This window comes from Mesoplodon densirostris, chromosome 2 (genome assembly GCF_025265405.1).
Source record: "Mesoplodon densirostris isolate mMesDen1 chromosome 2, mMesDen1 primary haplotype, whole genome shotgun sequence".
Lineage (NCBI taxonomy): Eukaryota > Metazoa > Chordata > Mammalia > Artiodactyla > Ziphiidae > Mesoplodon > Mesoplodon densirostris.
The window spans coordinates 41,126,075-41,145,935 of record NC_082662.1 but is presented as its reverse complement, the minus strand read 5'-3'; the positions used below and the strand labels follow the sequence as shown (position 1 = coordinate 41,145,935).

Genomic DNA, 19,861 nt, shown 5'->3' with positions numbered 1-19,861 from the left:
GACAGACTCTTATTTGCTTTTATACTCTTGGCTAGGAGCTGTAGAAGCAAAGAGTTCCAGAAATGTCATAGAGATAATACAATGGGCCACTGGGCAGTTCGATAAAACAAAATTATTTGTAATTGCAGCTCAGTGGTAGAAGGCAAAATTTGAATATGCAATATGCACTAGATATCATCACAATGTTGAAGGAGTTGTCAATGTCAATCTATTTAAGTAACAAATGGACAAATAGTGATAAAGAAAGAGCCATGATCATTCAATTCAAATCTTTAAAAGTCTGTCATATTCATAAGACCCTGATAGGGCCAATAGAGAAGTTAGAGATGGTAGTTTTCATTTCATTAATGCCAAATGTTGTCACTAAAATGTAAACTCTAGAAGGTCAGGATCTTTTAACTTTTTGTTTATTGTTGAATCCCCAGTATTTAGAAATATGCCTGGGGCTTCCCTGGTGGTGCAGTGGTTGAGAGTCCGCCTGCCGATGCAGGGGATGTGGGTTCGTGCCCCGGTCCGGGAAGATCCCGCATGCCATGGAGCAGCTGGGCCCATGAGCCATGGCCGCTGAGCCTGTGCATCCGGAGCCTGTGCTCCACAATGGGAGAGACCACAACAGTGAGAGGCCCGTGTACCGCAAAAAAAAAAAAAAAAAAGAAAGAAAAGAAAGAAATATACCTGGCACATAGTAGGCCCTTATTAAATATCTGTTAAATAAATTAGAGCTAGAAAGACAACGTTCAGCAGAAATCAGAAACAGATCCAAAACAATTTTAGATATTTCAATTATAAGACAGAATATTATAAAACACCTATACATATTATATTTCAAAAATTGAAAGAGACAAGCTAAGAAATATATGTAGGACAGAAAATGATAAAAAGTAACATGAGCAATGGTACATGTGAAAAGTAGTAAATAGAACTGATGGTGCTGAAACATAATACCTAAAATAGAGAATTTGAAGGATGGGTTTCACAACAAAGTAGTCATATTTCAGGAGGTAATTAATAAGCTGGGTATAAATGGGAAGACATGAACATGAAGAGAAAACGTGGCAAATAAAGAAGAGAAGGAAAGAGCCATATATCATGGAGTAGAATTTTCTGACTGATAATTATCTAAAGTTGTAAAAGAAGAAGAGTTAAAAAATGGAGAAAGGGATGTATTTGAAACAATGGTAGTTGATAATTTTTGAGACCGGATAAAAAACACTAACTTAGAAAATCAGGGAGCCCTACAAATCTCTATTATGAAAAATTAAAAGAATTCCACACTGAGGCATGCACACACACACACACACACACACAAAGGCAAATAAAATCTCTTTAATCAGCCAGAGAATAGAACAATTCACATTCAAGAGTCACAATCAAACCAACAGCAGATTTCTCAATAGAATAGCAGCAGTGAAAGCCAAAAGAGTGAAATAATATATTCAATGTACTGAAAGAAAATAACTTCCAACCTAAAATTCTGTAGCCATTGAAATAAAGTTGAGGTAAAGGTTGCCAGATGGAAAGAAAAGTCTGAACTGCAAGAAAGAATAAAGATTTTTTTTTAAAAGCTGTAAATATATGGATAAATATAAATGAAAAATGTTATATAAATCATGATTATAACAACCTCTTATGAGGCTTAACTATACCTAGAATTAAAATCCCCAATAACCACAGCATGTAACTGAATGGGGTTAAACGTTATTAAATTATTCCAAGGTCATTTTATAATCTGAGAGTGTTTAAGGTATTCATTCACTTTAAACTTGATAAGTTAAGTGTACCTGTTATAATTTCTAAGGGAATAACTTAAATAATAGAAATACTGTAAAAATTATATGCCAATTATAAGTGATAACTGATAGAATGATTGAAATTGTAAAAATAAAAATGGAATTACTAAAAATACACAATAAAATAAAAGTGAATGTAAGAATGGAAACATGTATATAAAAGAGGAAGGTCAAATAAGCACAAAGATTGTTAAAGATTTGAAACATCAATAAGCAAAAGAGATAAATGATCCATTTAAATGACAATTGTCAAAATAGATTTACAAATTAAAATTTAATTATATGAATTTTACAAAAGGAACATAAAAGCATAAGCACACAGACAAGTTTAAATATAAAAGATTTTATAAGATTGAAGGTTAGAAAAAGATACAATGCAAATATAAATCAAAAGACTACTTTGTTATAAAGCAGAAACTAATAAAAAAAAGAAAAAAAAAGAAAAAGAAAAAAAACAAAAAACAAAAGACTACTGGCGTAGCTGTACTACATTTGACAAAATAGCTACTGAGGTAAGAAAACATCATTAGCTACACTGTAATAATGAATGTTCTCTTTCATCAGTAACATGTATCAATTTTAAATGTGCATATACCTAATATGGCTTCAAACATGTAAAGAAAAAATTGACAAATTAGATAATTTATATTCAATGTAATTATTGATATGTTTGGATTTAAGTTTACAGTTTTATTATTTATTTTCTATATTTTCCCTATTTCTTATTTCTGTTTCTGTTCTCCTGAATTTTTGGAGTACTTTGAACTTTTTATTATTACACTTTATATTTTGTGTTTTGAAATTTATTATTTTGTATAGTTTTTGTCCATTTGTTTGGTTTCAGTGGTTGCTCTAGGTATTAAAATATACATACTCAACTTTCTACAACCTACTTAGAATCCCAATTTTACCACTACAGTTAGGTACCTCTACTGTCCCTATTTATGTTGTAGTTGTCTTATATATTACATCTATATCTAGATACATTAAATCCAATCAGACAATATTGATTTTTGCTTTCCACCATCAAACACGTTTTAAAGGTTTTTTTTTACTTACCTCCACTGTTATGGTCTAAATTTTTGTGTCCCTCCCAAAATGTACATGTCAAAATCCTAACACCAGATATGATGGTATTAGCAGACTTTCAGAGGTCATGAGGTTGGAACCCTCATGAATGGGATTAGTGCTACTATGAAGGAGATCATACAAAGCTCCCTGAATCCCTTCTTCCATGTTAGGACACAGTGGGGAGGTGCCAGCTATGAACCAGGAAAAGGACCCTCACCAGAATGTGACCATCCTGGCACCTTGATCTTGAACACTTCAGCCTCCAGAACTGTGAGAAATAAATTTCTGTTGTTTAGAAGCTGCCAGATTTGGGGCATTTTGTTATAGTAGCCTGAATGGACTAAGACATACAATTTGCTATACACTTCCTGTGACTATACCTTAATTGTATCCAGAGCCAATTAGTAGGACAACGTGGAGAAAAATAGTCAATGGTTTTTCAAGAACTCAAGAGGAGAAGAACATTCTAACAGATTTACCCAAATATTTACCATTTCTCTTACTCTTCCTTAATTCCCAATGTCCACATCTCCTTCTGGCATTATTTCCCTTCTGTTTGAAAAATTTCCTTTAGCAATGCTTCTCAATAGCTCAAAAATAACTTAAAAATAATGGTGTGTAGATACATGACAGATAGATGATAGATAAATAGATGATAGATAGATAGATCGATAGACAGATAGATAAATAGATAGGTATTGCAGCATATTTGTTGTAGTCTGAGGGTGGTTTAGGGTATTCAGACCTCCCATATGGCTGGAACAGAATTCCATTTTGTACACTCTTACATATTCTTACTACTTTCTAATTGACCTCATAGATCTGTCCTTTGTGTTCATCTTTGTTAAGATTTGAAACTTGAGTTTATAATTGGAGCTACAAAGAGATGTAATGTGCTTTGTTTGGGGGTGTTCAGAAATATGTAATAAATTTGAAAAAGCCTTATTAAATAATAAAGTGATTATTTTGCTTACTTTGATAGTCATTGTCTTATGTAAATACTTCCCAGTGACTGCAAAATAATGAAAGGTATTGCTAAATTCTCAGACACTATCACAATAAGGCATATGATATAGTATAATCTCACTTCTAAATGACTTCTAAATACATAGTCAAGAGGGTTAAATGATAGATTTCAATAGTCTTGAAACTGAATAGGAAATAAAATAAGTAAAATTTTGTATTTTAATTTTTTCATTAATTTCTCAAAGAAGATCTCTAATCCAAAAATGCTTATGAATCATGACTTGGAGCCAACCTGTAGGTAACATCAATAATTGCGTTTTATAATGGAAAAAAATATGAAAAGGATATATATATATATGTATAATTCAACCACTTTCCTGTACAGCAGAAACTAACACAACATTGTAAATCCGTTATAGTTCAGTAAAATAAATTTTAAAAAATAATTGCGTTTTGTCCCAAGTGCCCATCAACAGAGATTAGTTTAGGAAGGTATGAGAGGCTGCCAAGGGCCAAGGCCGCAGCAGCCCAGAGCCACTCCATTGCACATCCTTGGGGCCAGTTGTTCCTACGAGCAGCTGGGAGGGAAGGGAGGCAGCCTAATGTCTCAAGACAATATTGGGAGGATTAACACACATCAGAGCATTGTGACTATACCAAGGATTAGCACAGATGTCTTTTGTCAAAGACTCATGCATAGGAGGACCTTCAAGATGACAGAGGGGTAAGAGGTGGAGATCACCTTTCTCCCCACAAATACATCAGAAATACATCTACATGTGGAACAATTCTTACAGAACTCCTACTGAATGCTGCAGAAGACCTCAGATTTCCCAAAAGGCAAGAAACTCCCCACATACCTGGGTAGGGCAAGAGACAAAAGAATAGGGACAGGACCTGCACCTTTGGGAAGGAGCTGTGAAGGAGGGAAAGTTTCCACACACTAGGAAACCCCTTCAATAGTGGAGATGGGCAGGTGGGGGCTGGCGGGGGGAAGCTTCGGAGCCACGGAGGAGAGCACAGCAACAGGGGTGCAGAGGGCAAAGCGAAGAGATTCCTGCACAGAGAATCGGTGCCGACCAGCACTCACCAGCCCGAGATGCTTGTCTGTTCACCCACCGGGGCGGGTGGGGGCTGGGAGCTGAGGCTCGGACTTTGGTGGTCAGATCCCAGGGAGAGGACTGGGGTTGGCTGCATGAACACAGGCTGAAGGGGGTTAGTGCGCCACAGCTAGCCAGGAGGGAGTCCAGGAAAAAGTCTGGAGCTGCCGAAGAGGCAAGATACCATTGTTTTGGGGAGCGCGAGGAGAGGGGATTCAGAGCACCGCCTAAACGAGATCCAGAGATGGGCGTGACCCGCCGCTGTCAGCGCGGACCCCAGAGACAGGCATGAGATGCTAAGGCTGCTGCTGCAGCCACCAAGAAGCCTATGTGCAAGCACAGGTCACTGTCCACACCTCCCCTCCCGGGAGCCTGTGCAGCCTGCCACTGCCATGGTCACGTGATCCAGGGACAACTTCCCCGGGAAAACACACTGCGTGCCTCAGGCCGGTGCAACATCACACTGGCCTCTGCCGCCGCAGGCTCGCCGCTCATTCCCTACCCCTCCCTCTCCCGGTTCTGAGTGAACCAGAGCCCCCTAATCAGCTGCTACTTTAACCCCATCCTGTCTGGGAAGGGAACAAACGTTCTCAGGTGACCTACACACAGAGGCAGGACCAAACCCAAAGCTGAACCCCAGGAGCTGGGCAAACAAAGAAGAGAAAGAGAAATCTCTCCCAGCAGCCTCAGGAGCAGCAGAGTGAATCTCCACAATCAGCTTGATGTACCCTGCATCTCTGAAATACCTGAACAGACAATGACTCATCCCAAAATTGAGGTGGTGGATTTTGGGAGCAACGATATATATTTCTTTTTCCTTTTTCTCTTTTTGTGAGTGTGTATTTGTATGCTTCTTTGTGTGATTTTGTCTGTATAGCTTTGCTTTTACCATTTGTCATATGGTTCTGCCTGCTCATTTTTTGTTTTTTTTGTTTTTTAAGTACAATTTTAGTGCTTGTTATCATTGGTGGGTTTGTTTTTTGGTTTGGTTGCTCTCTTCTTTTTGTTTTCTTTTTTTTCTTTTTATTATTACTTTAAAATTTTTTTATTTTTAATAATTATTTTTTATTTTAATTATTTTATTTTATTTTATTATCTTTTCTTTCCTTCTTTCCTTTTCTCTCCATTTTCTTCTGAGCCGTGTGGCTGACAGGGTCTTGGTGCTCCAGCTGGGTGTCAGGCCTGCACCACTGAGGTGGGAGAGCTGAATTCAGGACATTGGTCCACCAGAGACCTCCCAGCCCCACATAATATCAAATGGTGAAAGCTATCCCAGAGATCTCCATCTCAACGCTAAGACCCAGAACCACCCAATGACCAGCATGCTACAGGGCTGGACACCCTAAGCCAAAAAACTAGCAAGACAGGAGCAAAACCCCATCCATTAGCAGAGAGGCTGCCTAAAATCATATCAAGGTCACAGACACGCCAAAACACACCACCAGATGCAGTCCTGCCCACCAGAAAGAAAAGATCCAGCCTCATCCACCAGAACACCTCCACCAGGAAGTCTACACAACCCACTAAACCAAACTTAGCCACAGGGGGCAGACAGCAAAAACAATGGGAACTACGAATCTGCAGCCAGTGAAAAGGAGACTCCAAACACAGTAAGTGAAGCAAAATGAGAAGACAGAGAAACACACAGCAGATGAAGGAGCAAGGTAAAAACCCACAAGACCAAACAAATGAAGAGGAAATAGGCAGTCTACCTGAAAAAGAATTCAGAGTAATGATAGGAAAGAGAATCCAAATCTTGGAAACAGAATGGAAAAAATTCAAGAAACATTTAACAAGGACCTAGAAGAACTAAAGAGAAAACAAACAATGATGAAAAACACAACAAATGAAATTAAAAATATTCTAGAAAGGATCAATAGCAGAATGAATGAGGCAGAAGAATGGGTAAGTGACCTGGAAGATAAAATAGTGGAAATAGCTACTGCAGAGCAGAATAAAGAAAAAAGAATTAAAAGAATTGAGGACACTCTCAGAGACCTCTGGGACAACATTAAATGCACCAACATTCAAATTATAGGGGTCCCAGAAGAAGAAGAGAAAAAGAAAGGGACTGAGAAAATATTTGAAGAGATTATAGTTGAAAACTTCCCTAATATGGGAAAGGAAATAGTTAATCAAGTCCAGGAAGCACAGAGAGTCCCATACAGGATAAATAGAAGGAGAAACACTCAAGGACACTTATTAATCAAACTGTCAAAAATTAAATACAAAAAAAATATATTAAAAGAAGCAAGGGAAATACAGCAAATAACATACAAGGGAATCCCCATAAGGTTAACAGTTGATCTTTCAGCAGAAACTCTGCAAGCCAGAAGGGAGTGGCAGGACATCTTTAAAGTGATGAAAGGGAAAAACCTACAACCAAGATTACTCTACCCAGCAAGGATCTCATTCAGATTTGACAGAGAAATTACAACCTTTACAGATAAGCAAAAGCTAAGAGAATTCAGCACCACCAAACCATCTTTACAACAAATGCCAAAGGAACTTCTCACGGCAGGAAAAACAAGAGAAGGAAAAGACCTACATTAACAAACCCAAAACAATTAAGAAAATGGTAATAGGAACACACATATTGATAATTACTTAGATGTAAATGGATTAAATGCTCCAACCAAAAGACATAGACTGGCTGAATGGATACAAAAACAAGACCATATATATGTTGTCTACAAGAGACCCACTTAAGACCTAGAGACACATACAGACTGAAAGTGACGGGATGGAAAAAGCTATTCCATGCAAATGGAAATCAAAAGAAAGCTGGAGTTGCAATTCTCATATCAGGCAAAATAGACTTTAAAACAAAGACTATTACAAAAGACAAAGAAGGACACTACATAAAGATCAAGGGATCAATCCAAGAAGATGTAACAATTGTAAATATTTATGCACCCAACATAGGAGCACTTGAATACATAAGGTGAATACTAACAGCCATAACAGGGGAAATCGACAGTAACACAATCATAGTAGGGGAGTTTAACACCCCACTTTCACCAATGGACAGATCATCCAAAGTGAAAATAAATAAGGAAACAGAAGCTTTAAATGATACATTAAACAAGATGGACTTAATTGATATTTACAGGACATTCCATCCAAAATCAACAGAATACACTTTCTTCTCAAGTGCTCATGGCATATTGTCCAGGATAGATCATATCTTGGGTCACAAATCAAGCCTAGGTAAATTTAAGGAAATTGAAATCATATCAAGTATCTTTTCTGAACGCAACGCTATGAAACTAGGTATCAATTACAGGAAAAAAATCCGTAAAAAATACAAACACATGAAGGCTAAACAATACACTACTTACTAACCAAGAGATCACTGAAGAAATCAAAGGAGAAATAAAAAAATACCTAGAAACAAATGACATTGAAACACGATGACCCAAAACCTATGGGATGCAGCAAGAGCAGTTCTAAGAGGGAAGTGTATAGCAATACAATCCTACCTTAAGAAACAGGAAACATCTCGAATAAACAACCTAACCTTGCACCTAAAGCAATTAGAGAAAGAAGAACAAAAAACCCCCAAAGTTAGCAGAAGGAAAGAAATCATAAAGATCAAATCAGAAATAAATGAAAAAGAAATGAAGGAAATGATAGCAAAGATCAATAAAACTAAAAGCTTGTTCTTTGAGAAGATAAACAAAATTGATAAACCATTAGCCAGACTCATCAAGAAAAAAAGGGAGAAGACTCAAATCAATAGAATTAGAAATGAAAAAGGAGAAGTAACAACTGACACTGCAGAAATACAAAATATCATGTGAGATTACTACAAGCAACTCTATGCCAATAAAATGGACAACCTGGAAGAAATGGACAAATTCTTAGAAATGCACAACCTGCCAAGACTGAATCAGGAAGAAATAGAAAATATGAACAGACTAATCACAAGCACTGAAATTGAAACTGTGATTAAAAATCTTCCAACAAACAAAAGCCCAGGACCAGATGGCTTCACAGGCAAATTCTATCAAACATTTAGAGAAGAGCTAACACCTATCCTTCTCAAACTCTTCCAAAATATAGCAGAGGGAGGAACACTCCCAAACTCATTCTACGAGGCCACCATCACCCTGATACCAAAACCAGACAAGGATGTCACAAAGAAAGAAAACTACAGGCCAATATCACTGATGAACATAGATGCAAAAACCCACAACAAAATACTTGCAAACAGAATCCAACAGCACATTAAAAGGATCATACACCATGATCAAGTGGGGTTTATTCCAGGAATGCAAGGATTCTTCAATATATGCAAATTAATCAATGTGATACACCATATTAACAAATTGAAGGAGAAAAATCATATGATCATCTCAATAGATGCAGAGAAATCTTTCAACAAAATTCAACACCATTTATCATAAAAACCCTCCAGAAAGTAGGCATAGAGGGAACTTACCTGAACATAATGAAGGCCATATATGACAAACCCACAGCCAACATCATCTTCAACGGTGAAAAACTGAAACCATTTCCACTAAGATCAGGAACAAGACAAGGTTGCCCACTCTCACCTCTATTATTCAACATAGTTTTGGAAGTTTTGGCCACAGCAATCACAGAATAAAAAGAAATAAAAAGAATCCAAATCGGAAAAGAAGTAAAGCTGTCACTGTTTGCAGATGACATGATACTATACATAGAGACTCCTAAAGAAGATACCAGAAAACTACTAGAGCTAATCAATGAATTTGGAGTCATGTACCACAATGTTCATTGCAGCTCTATTTATAATAGCCAGGTCATGGAAGCAACCAAAGTGTCCATCAACAGATGAATGGATAAAGAAGATATGGCACATATATTATATACAATGGAATATTACTCAGTCATAAAAAGGAATGAAACTGAGTTATTTGTAGCGAGATGGATGGGCATAGAGACTTTCATACAGAGTGTCGTAAGTCAGAAAGAGATTAACAAATACTGTATGCTAACACACATATATGGCATCAAAAAAAAAAGTCATGAAGAACCTAGGGGCAAGATGGGAATAAAGACGCAGACCTACTAGAGAAATGATTTGAGGATATGGAGAGGGGGAAGGGTTAACTGGGACAAAGTGAGAGAGTGGCATCTACATATATACACTACCAAACGTAAAGTAGATAGCTAGTGGGAAGCAGCTGTATAGTACAGGGAGATCAGCTCGATGCTTTGTGACCACCTAAAGGGGTGGGATAGGGAAGGTGGGAGGGAGGGAGGGAGTTGCAAGAGGGAAGAGATATGGGGACATATGTGTATGTATAACTGATTCACTTTGTTATAAAGCAGAAACTAACACACCATTTTAAAGCAATTATACTCCAATAAAGTTGTTTAAAAAAAGAGTACATATTGTATGATTCCATTTGTATAAAATTTTGGAAAATTCTCAGCCATTCTATCTTTTCATATTGCTTCTCCCTCATTCTCTTATTACTCTCCTTCTGTGATTACTGTTACATTTATCTAAACCCTATGACCTAACACTCACGTTTCTTACATTCTGTTGTGTTTTGCATTTTTTTTTAATCTCTCTGTGCTTCAGTTTGGATACTTCCTATTTACTAGCCCTTATGGACATTTCTGTGCTCAGCTGACTCTTATTTCATCCACTGAGTTCTTAACTTCATATAGTCTTTTTTTTTAATCTCACTTAAATCTTTTCATAAATGCCAAATCTCTGTTGAAATTTCCTTCTACTCATCTATTTTATCTTTCTCCTCTCTTTTCTTAAGCATATTAATCATAATTATTTTAAAGTCTTTGCTAACTTCAACATCTGGATTATCTCTGGGTCAGCTTCTATTGTTTGCTTTTTCTCTCAGTTATTTATCCTAAGGCCCTGTTTCTACATATTCCTAGTAATTTTTAACTAAATGTCAGGCATTGTGCATTAAAAAGTATAGAAGTTCTCAATGGTGTTGCCAGGGGGTTTACCCTTTCTTCTGCTAGGCAGATAGATTAAATGAGGTGCTCACCTTAATCCAATCAGGTTAACCCCTCATCCTAGACTGCCTCAACTGATCCCAGACTGGTTTGGTTTGCTAATATATATTTTAAAATTTTACATTTACTATGCTGAACCATATAAAATTGTCATTTTTCTAGGTTCAGATGTTTAGATATCAGCAATTTCATGTTGTGCAAATTGTATGACTTAGGTCATTATTGGCTTGTAACTCCTATTTTATACTGAATTTATCAAGTTTGATATAAATGTTATATTGGAGAGTTTCCAGTTCTTTATTTTTTTGATGTACTTACATAAGGTTTACATAATTCCCTCTTTAAATATTTGGTAGAATGTAACATTTAAATCACTTGGGTTTGCAATTTACTTTATGTGTTGGTGGAAATGTTTATAATTTCTTGAATTCATCATTCATATTTTTTGCATCATTTTGTGTTGGTTTGGTCAAATTTTTGTGCCTAGAAATTTGTCAATTTCATCTAAAGTTTTAATCTTATTAGTATGACATCTTACTAAATTTTAGTGTCTATAGGAATCTTATTCAACTTTCATGATTTACTGTATATTTTACCAATGTTGATGTCTATGCAATCTATAATTGTGTTCTCACTTTCATTCCTGATATTAATAATTTGTGTGATCTTGTTTTTAAAACAGATCAATGTTATTAGTATTAATTTTTTTTACCTTGATTCCCTATATAGTATGATTTTTTTATTTCATTAATTTCTGCTCTTCATGTATTTTCTTTGAGATAAATTTGCTTTTCTTTTCTAACTTCTTATGATGGATATTTAGATCATTGCTTCAGCCTTTTATTTCCAGTTATTTATCTTTAAGCATATAATTTTACCATTGAACAGGGCTTTAGCTACCCTAAAATTTTGATATGTTGTGATTTCATTATCATCCAGCTCAAATCTAATATTCACTATGGTTTCTTTTTGATCCCAGGATACTTAGATGTAGATTTTGTAATTTTCCATACAATGTTTTCTAGTTATCTCTTTGACATTAATTTCTAGCTTAATTACACTGTGGTCAGAGAATATACCTCATATGATTTCAATTTTTATAATTCGTGGAAACTTACTTCATAACTCACTGGTAATTTTTTTAATGAATACTTGAAAAAGAATGTGTATAGCTGGTCTGATGAAGTCTTTCTGATGAGAAATCTGAAAGTGTTTCTGATAAGCTTATCTACTTAACTAAATTTTTCTTCTGTGAGAATCTCTGTCTCTCTCTCTGTCTCTCACTCTTTGAAACTTTTAGGATCTTCTTTTGAACCCTGCTGTCTTAAAATCTTATAACTATTTGTGGGTCTTTATTTTTTAATTATCCTACTTGATTGTTTCAATTTTTAAATTTCTTTACCCATTTTACTCTGGTAAATTATCTTTTTTTTTACCTTTGAATAATTTCCTCCCCTTTACTTTTCCTCATCTCTTTCTGGAAATCCCATTTCTCAGATGTTGAACTTCCTAGATTTACTCACCGTACTAATTTTCTTTTCTCATTTATTTTTCACTTTATTTTTTTCTTCTATATTTTAGGACATTTTCTTGACTCTTTCTTCCCAATTTCCATTAAATTTTTATAAACTAAATTTTAATTTACAGTAATTTATTCTGATTCTTTAACCTTTATTTAATAACTTGTCTTTTTAATGTTATTGGAGATAAAAGGGGAACTTATTTTTTGTTCATTTGTGTGTCTGATTCTGTTCTGTTCTCCAAATTTCTCTTTGTTTCTTTCTGTTTTCTGTCTTTTAACGTTGGTCTTTTTTCACATTGCAGGCTTTTCTCAAGTATCTTGTAATCATTTTACCAATTTACTTTTAAGACTGAAGAAGATTAAAAGGTAAAGTTAGAGTTCTGTTAGTTGAGTGAGACATGGACGATCAAACCTTATCAGCTGATGGGGAACGAGCTATTTCTCTGGAGCACCCTTCTCCTAGAAAAGCAACAGGATATGGAGAGCTTCACCTAGATAGAAAAGAGCTACACTTGCTATTCAAGACTTCCACATATGGCTTGTTCCATATCTTTTAAAAGGAATCAATGTTTTATTTGTTTGTGGTCTGTTTGATTGGTTGGGTTTTGCCAAGGGATAAATGCCGGCTAAAGGCCATGTTGTGAATAGGGGTAAGGGTGCAAATTGACTATTGCATTTACAAGGGTTCAATTTATCTCCCTGTTTCCTTCCCCACTTTTCATTCACATTCTTTCCTGTGCATAGAGTCTCAAGCCTTTCTAGGATTTTACCAGGGAAGCCTATTGCCTTTAGCTGCAGCTTCCTTGGAACTAAGAACGCCGACACAGAGAGTTGGTTCCTTCTCGTTGTTCAGGTTTCAGCTCCATTTCAGCTGCAATGTAACCCCAGAAAAGTCTATCATGACCACCTCAGCTAAATAAACCCCACCTCTAACCACTCTCTATCATGGCTCCCTATTTTGTCATCCTTATAACATTTATCATCACCTGATCTTGTTATTTATTATTTATTCCCCTCTTAAAATGTAAGCTCGAGGATAGGAATTTGTTTATCTTATTCACAGCTATATCTTCAGTGCCTCTACCAATTCTTATAACATGAGAGGTGCTCAGATATTTATTAAATAAAGGCATAGCCATGAGTTACTGGCAGGGTGGGGAGAAGGAAAGATGCTTCGGTTTCAGCAAAATATTCAACCAGCCCAGGCTGAGCCCCATTCCCACAACTTCTTCTCATCCAACCTCAAATCCACTCAATCCTCTCCATGGCTAGAGAATCAAGGATGATAGGATCTCACTTTCACCAGCCTTTGCCGCACCTCCAGTTCCTATATCCCTAGTTTGTTGTTTGTTACATCTCTTTGGTACATATTAGAATCTCTGCTTCTCGTGACCTCTCCAAACACAATGCTCATGATTGTGATCTTGACCCTGCCTTACTTTCATCCTGTCTACCTATGTGTGTTTCAAAAGAGTAGATTAGGTAAGAACAAGCAGAGAGTGATAAATATGGAATTAAAGAAGACAAATTTCCTCTGCTTGTCACTTGAGACAAAACAGGTACATTACCCCAGGGCAGGGCCATGCTGGGATCTTGTCCCTTCATGCTGTGTCACGCTGGCATCAGAAGGACTATCTCAAAAGCATCTGTGTCATCTGCCTCAAATATGTATCATACAGGACGCGGGACTGTCCAGTCTCAAATCCTTTTTAGGCTGAGAGGAGGTATACCTGAATGAAGTAAGAATAAACAAGATAAAAATGTGTTTTTCTCTGGTATTTTATTAATCATAAGTGGACACCCTGACCTAGAGAAACACAGATACAAATTTGGACAGACGTTGGCCAGAACCACTGCTTGAGTTCCTTTGAAAGCCAAGCTTATAAAAGCTAAAAAAGTACATGAGTGCCATCTAGGGTTAAAACTCATACTGCAGGCTTTCTAAAGTCTTACAAAAGGGGTCACAGAGATTTGCTCCCAGAGACCCTAATCTTCTCAGTCTGATGGGCATCAATAAGCAAGTTATTTCACGTCTTGGGTCAAAATCTGCCTCCACTTCCCTGACCACTGCAGACTACAGTAACCTCCCTTTCCCTGACTGTTTCTAGTGTATTTTCATTATCATGAATTCAGTCCCAAGTCAGAACACTTTCAATCTTCAACAAATACTTTTTAACCCATTTTTTGTGCCAGACTGTGCTCGACAAAGAGTTTGTCTGCTGACTCACAATGAGTCAGTCCCTGGGATGGAAGAGACATTGTGCAGCCCCCTGGTCCCCTCGGCAGGAGCACCTTATACAACATATCTGAAATGTGTCCCCTGCCCCTGTTAGGACAGGACCCTCTGGAAAAGCACGTCCCACCATATCCAGGACAGGTGAACATTTGCAGGCAGGTCACTATGCTGTGCAAATCGTGGGTTTGGGAGTGAGTGAGATGTGCCATTGAATCCTAGCTCTGCCACTTACAGAATGTGCAAACTACCGAATATTGAGCAAATTGCTCCTCTGAGATTTGATTTCCTAGCTTGTTAAATGGAATGATAATATTCACCTTGTGGTCTTATGGTAAGGATTAGCGATAGTATTTATTATTTATATAGGACCTAGCACAGTTCCTGAAACAAAAAAGGCACTAAGAACTTACTAGCTTTTTCTATCACTCTAATAATAATAAAAATTCGAACTATGAGATTAACTCTCTTACCTTACAAAATTGTTGAAAGGATTAAATTATGTGCACATGCATGATAGACTGCCAAGTGAGAGAGCACTTAAGATTTTTTCATCAAGAGAAATTGCCAGTAATTTCTACCTGACAAATATTGTAAGTTTTATTATCTTGCAGTAGATCTTCAGTTTTCCTTTGAATACCTAAGATGTATGTCTTAGTTATTGCAAAAAAAGACCACAAAGTACACACTGAGATGTGGGATGGGTGTAACAGGAGGCTTTAGGCTCACAAAGATTGTTCTTTGCAAAAGCTCCCAAGATCTGACTATTTAGGAGAAGGAGATGAACTTGCATGGAGTTGAGGAATCTCTAGGAAGATTAGAATCTCCTTGATAGATTGAGTTCACTTGGAAGCATCGCCAAACCCTTTGTGCTACATGACATTCTTGGAAGTTGTTGACATTCTCATACCTCAAGGAGGATAGATATTATAAGCAGGTAGGCTTTGAACAATTAATTAAGAAGTAAAAGGCTTGTAAATCTTTTTTATGCTTCAGACTGTTGAAGGGGGTCATTCAAGCATTGCACCTGGACAATGGCAGCTCTTGATTAATGGTGGTTCGTAGAACTGAGAGGATTGTTCCTGGTGGTTTCTTGCTAATCCAAGTCAGAGCTCGTGTCATTTGGCAGCAGTCTCATCTGGATCCCCTTAGCATCCTCTCTGTGACACCCACTCCGTGGCTAGGCCAGAGGCCTCTCAAGATTGAGAGAGAGACTGCAGAGCAGAGGGGCAGGCCAGGCTGCCAGATTCGAGAAATACCTCAAAATAATACTTGCCTTTTGGACATCTCTAATAAGAACAACTTGTTCTGGGACTTCCCTGGTGGTCCAGTGGTTGAGGCTTTGCCTTCCAATGCAGGGGGTGTGGGTTCGATCCCTGGTCTGGGAGCTAAGATCCCACATGCCCCCTGGCCAGAAAACCAAAACAGAAAACAGAAGCAATATTGTAACAAATTCAATAAAGACTTTTAAAAAAGGTCCACATCAAAAAATTCTTAAAAAAAAAAAAAAGAACAACTTGCTCAGAGTGGTGAATCTCAAGAGTAGCTGCCCAAGCTGCGGACTGTTTTCCCTTTTCCTTCCCCCACTACCCTAGTGTTCTGTTTCTGGCACATTTTGCAGGATAGAGGGAGAACAAACAGGGGAGGGGATGAAGTAATAGTTCTCGCGGATATGACGAAGTCCAGAGGCCTCGAATCGTCTCTTGAGTGTGTTGTACTTTCTCTCCCGGTGGACTTCCTGTGTTTGTTACATGAATAATGCTCTTTTAATAGCTTGAAACAACACTATGGTAACCTTAACAAAATGGCAATTAGAAGGTAAACTGCCATTACTAATTTGCATCTCAACAGTATAGCCTTCTTTATACTGCACACTTAATTACATTAGAGGCATGGGGAATAAATCAAATTCCCATCGCCTATTGATGGAATTACCCTATGGACACAAACATCCAGATCTATCTTGAGGTTTACTGGTGACAAATATCAGCTCATTGTCCTAATGGTGAAGTAACATCATCTACTACTACAGGATACAAATTAAATTTAGTGAAATACCTTAAAAGCAATCTCAGAATTACAGGCAATTGGAGTTTGAGGGGTCCAGAAAAATAACCCACGCCTTTCTCAGCCGTGGCGGCAGACTGTAATCACCTGGGGAGATTTTAAAAATAGCAATGCACAGGCCCCACCTCAGACCTAAAAAGTCAGAGTCTCTAGGGCGAGGGCCCAGTTATCAGGATATTTTCAAACTTCCCACGTGATTCATAAGTACAGCCCAGAATGAACACCGCTGACATAAATCAGCCCCGCGATTTTGCAGGCAGAGCCTCCGAGGCCCTACAGTGGAGGGTAACTAACTGGTCCAGGGCTCCCAGGGGTGGCTGGAGAGCAGAGACTGGAGCTTCATGCTCTGCCCAGCTGGCACTCTTCCCCCTTTGGTTCCCTCTTCCCCCTGCGAATAAGGAATGTTGCCCGCCCTGTCAGTCAACAAAGGGTGCTGCAGACGTCACAGCAGCCACGCCCGAAGGTGAGCCCCATGGGAGCTCAGGATGGAGACAGACGGGCTCCCTGCTGGCCGGCCCCCAGCCACTGCAGCCACCCCAGGGGTGCGCCCTGAGTGGACTCAGGATGGGAAAGAACAGGATACTGGCTCTAGATAGCTAAGGTGAATATCAGAGGAATGATTTCAGTGAGCCCAGACTCTTGCATCTTCCCTTACATAGAAAAGCGCTAAATTCATTTACTTGAGATATCTGGTTTTCTTTAATGAACAGTGATCTTTGATGTTTTCACTACCTGGTCGTTGTTGCAAAAACTCCTATATATCCTGGCTCCTCCCTTACCTCTTGGGAGTAGTCCCTCAGAGCTATCTGAGAGGCTGCCTCCCAGGGTTGAAGTCCTTAGAAAGTCCTCCAAATAAAACATAATTCTCAACTTTTAGGTTGTGCTTTTTTTTTTTTTTTTTTTAGTGGACACCCCGATGGCCCCTCCACCTCCAGGTCTCTATTTCATTCAGTGACTCAACAGGTTTGTATGGCGCACCTACTGTGTACCGGAGAACTCCACTTCTGGAATATGCTCTTAGCCAAACCTTTCCCACTGCAGAGATTTTCTCAACATTCCTGAAAGGCTTGGCTCCTGACTAATCCAACCGCAAGAGGGAGCCAAGCACCCTCACTCTTTTTTTTTTTTTTTTTGCAAATGGCCTAATTTTATTTTTTTCACATCTTTATTGGAGTATAATTGCTTTACAATGGTGTGTTAGTTTCTGCTGTATAACAAAGTGAATCAGCTATACATATATATATATATATATATATATATATACCCCCATATCCCCTCCCTCTTGTGTCTCCCTCCTACCCTCCCTATCCCACCCCTCTAGGTGGTCACAAAGCACCGAGCTGATCTCCCTGTGCTATGCGGCTGCTTCCCACTAGCTATCTATTTTACGTTTGGTAGTGTATATATGTCCATGCCACTCTCTCACTTTGTCCCAGCTTACCCTTCCCCCTCCCCGTGTCCTCAAGTCCATTCTCAACTGAGTCTTTACTCCTGTCCTGCTCCTAGGTTCTTCAGAACCATTTTTTTTCTTTTTTAGGTTCCATATATATATGTTAGCATATGGTATTTGTTTTTCTCTTTCTGACTTACTTCACTCTGTATGACAGTCTCTAGGTCCATCCACCTCACTACAAATAACTCAATTTCGTTTCTCTTTATGGCTGAGTAATATTCCATTGTATATATGTGCCACATCTTCTCTATCCATTCATCTGTCGGTGGACACTTAGGTTGCTTCCACGTCCTGGCTATTGTAAATAGAGCTTCAATGAACATTGTGGTACATGACTCTTTTTGACTTATGGTTTTCTCAGTGTACATGCCCAGTCCCACTCTTTTTTTATACAGACCCACAGGTGAGAAGAATCAAAGAGAGGACTGGCTGGCGGGGAGGGGGCCAAGAAATGACCTCTGATGAACTTTTAGGCAAGAGGCACTGTACTATCCACCCTGAAGAAGGCAATGTGCTACCCAGAACCCAGCAGGCTTTCCAGCCAGGCCTACCTGGGGCCTTCCTGGTTGAGAGTGCATCTCAGACCATCATCTGTGAAACAAGCACAGAGGCTTGTGTGAGGAGGAGTCAATGTGACTAAGTTGTGAGTGTGCCTGGAATCCAGTAAGCGTCCACTGAAGAGCAAATGCCACCTTTTGATGTCCCTCCCCTGCCCTTTCTCCCCTCTTTCTTATCCTCATCTGTTGTAGACAATGTTTATTTCCCCTTTGAATTCATTTGTTCAGATCCTAACTTCCAATGTGATGAGCCTTCGGGAGGTGATGAGGTCATGAGGGTGGACCACTCATGAATGGAATTAATACTCTTACAAAAGAGACCCCAGAGAGCTCCCTTTCCACCATGTGAGGACACAGCAAGAACACAGCCCATCAATGAACCAGGAACCAGGTCCTCACCAGACACCAATCAGCTGGCACCTTGATCTTGGACTTCCAGCCTCCAGAACTGAGAAATTTCTGTCATCTATATACTACCCATTCTGTAGTATTTTGTTATAGCAGCCCAAATGGACTAGGACACCATCCTATTCTCTTGCCTTGCCCGAAAGGCCAAATCATGCAGGAAAAGCCTGAGGCACAGAGTATCCACACCTCCACTGTGAGTAGAAATTCATTGGGTAGCTTCCCCTGAAGGATTGTCCTATAAACTTTAAACTGTAAACTTGACATTCTCCAGTTATGACATGAACGGTCCCTCACATGGCCCTGTCTGCACCAATCCTTTCACCAGATAATTCCTCCGTCAGGGGATCTGCAGCATCATGGCTCTGCCCTCTCGCCCCTCTGCTGGCCCAGTCCCACTGATGAGCAGTCCTCGGCCTGCAGACTCCATTGAACACTGCCAGATTTGGAACTCTCAAGGCAGCCCACTGTTAGGACAGCTGTCCCTGTTTTAAGCTAAAGCTTGGCTCTGCCTTGGGCCCTTCAGAGATTTGGAGTCAGAGATATGGCCCCCAGGGTCTTCTCTCCTTCAAGCTTCTTCTTGGCCTATTTCTGTGCCCCCAAGAAACCTGGGATCTCGGGGAAGCCCATCATCAGACAGTATCAGCCTCACCGAGGGTCCTTCAGTCCAAGGATTTCCCGAACAATATTATAACTCGGTTGGCCTGACTCCAGAGCCTGT

At 38.7% G+C, this 19,861-nt stretch overlaps 1 protein-coding gene across 1 annotated transcript in view; it reads left to right on the top strand.

The window, feature by feature from the left end:
* Window positions 1–19,634, top strand: part of LOC132502878 (selection and upkeep of intraepithelial T-cells protein 1-like) — a gene marked incomplete at its 5' end in the record, with an annotated part of 65,069 nt that extends 45,435 nt beyond the window's left edge. The window contains 3 exon segments of the mRNA XM_060119139.1: window positions 16,982–17,188; window positions 18,574–18,794; window positions 19,485–19,634. Of these exon segments, the coding sequence (XP_059975122.1) occupies window positions 16,982–17,188; window positions 18,574–18,794; window positions 19,485–19,634 (578 nt within the window).
* Between the last annotated feature and the right edge of the window lie 227 nt (window positions 19,635–19,861).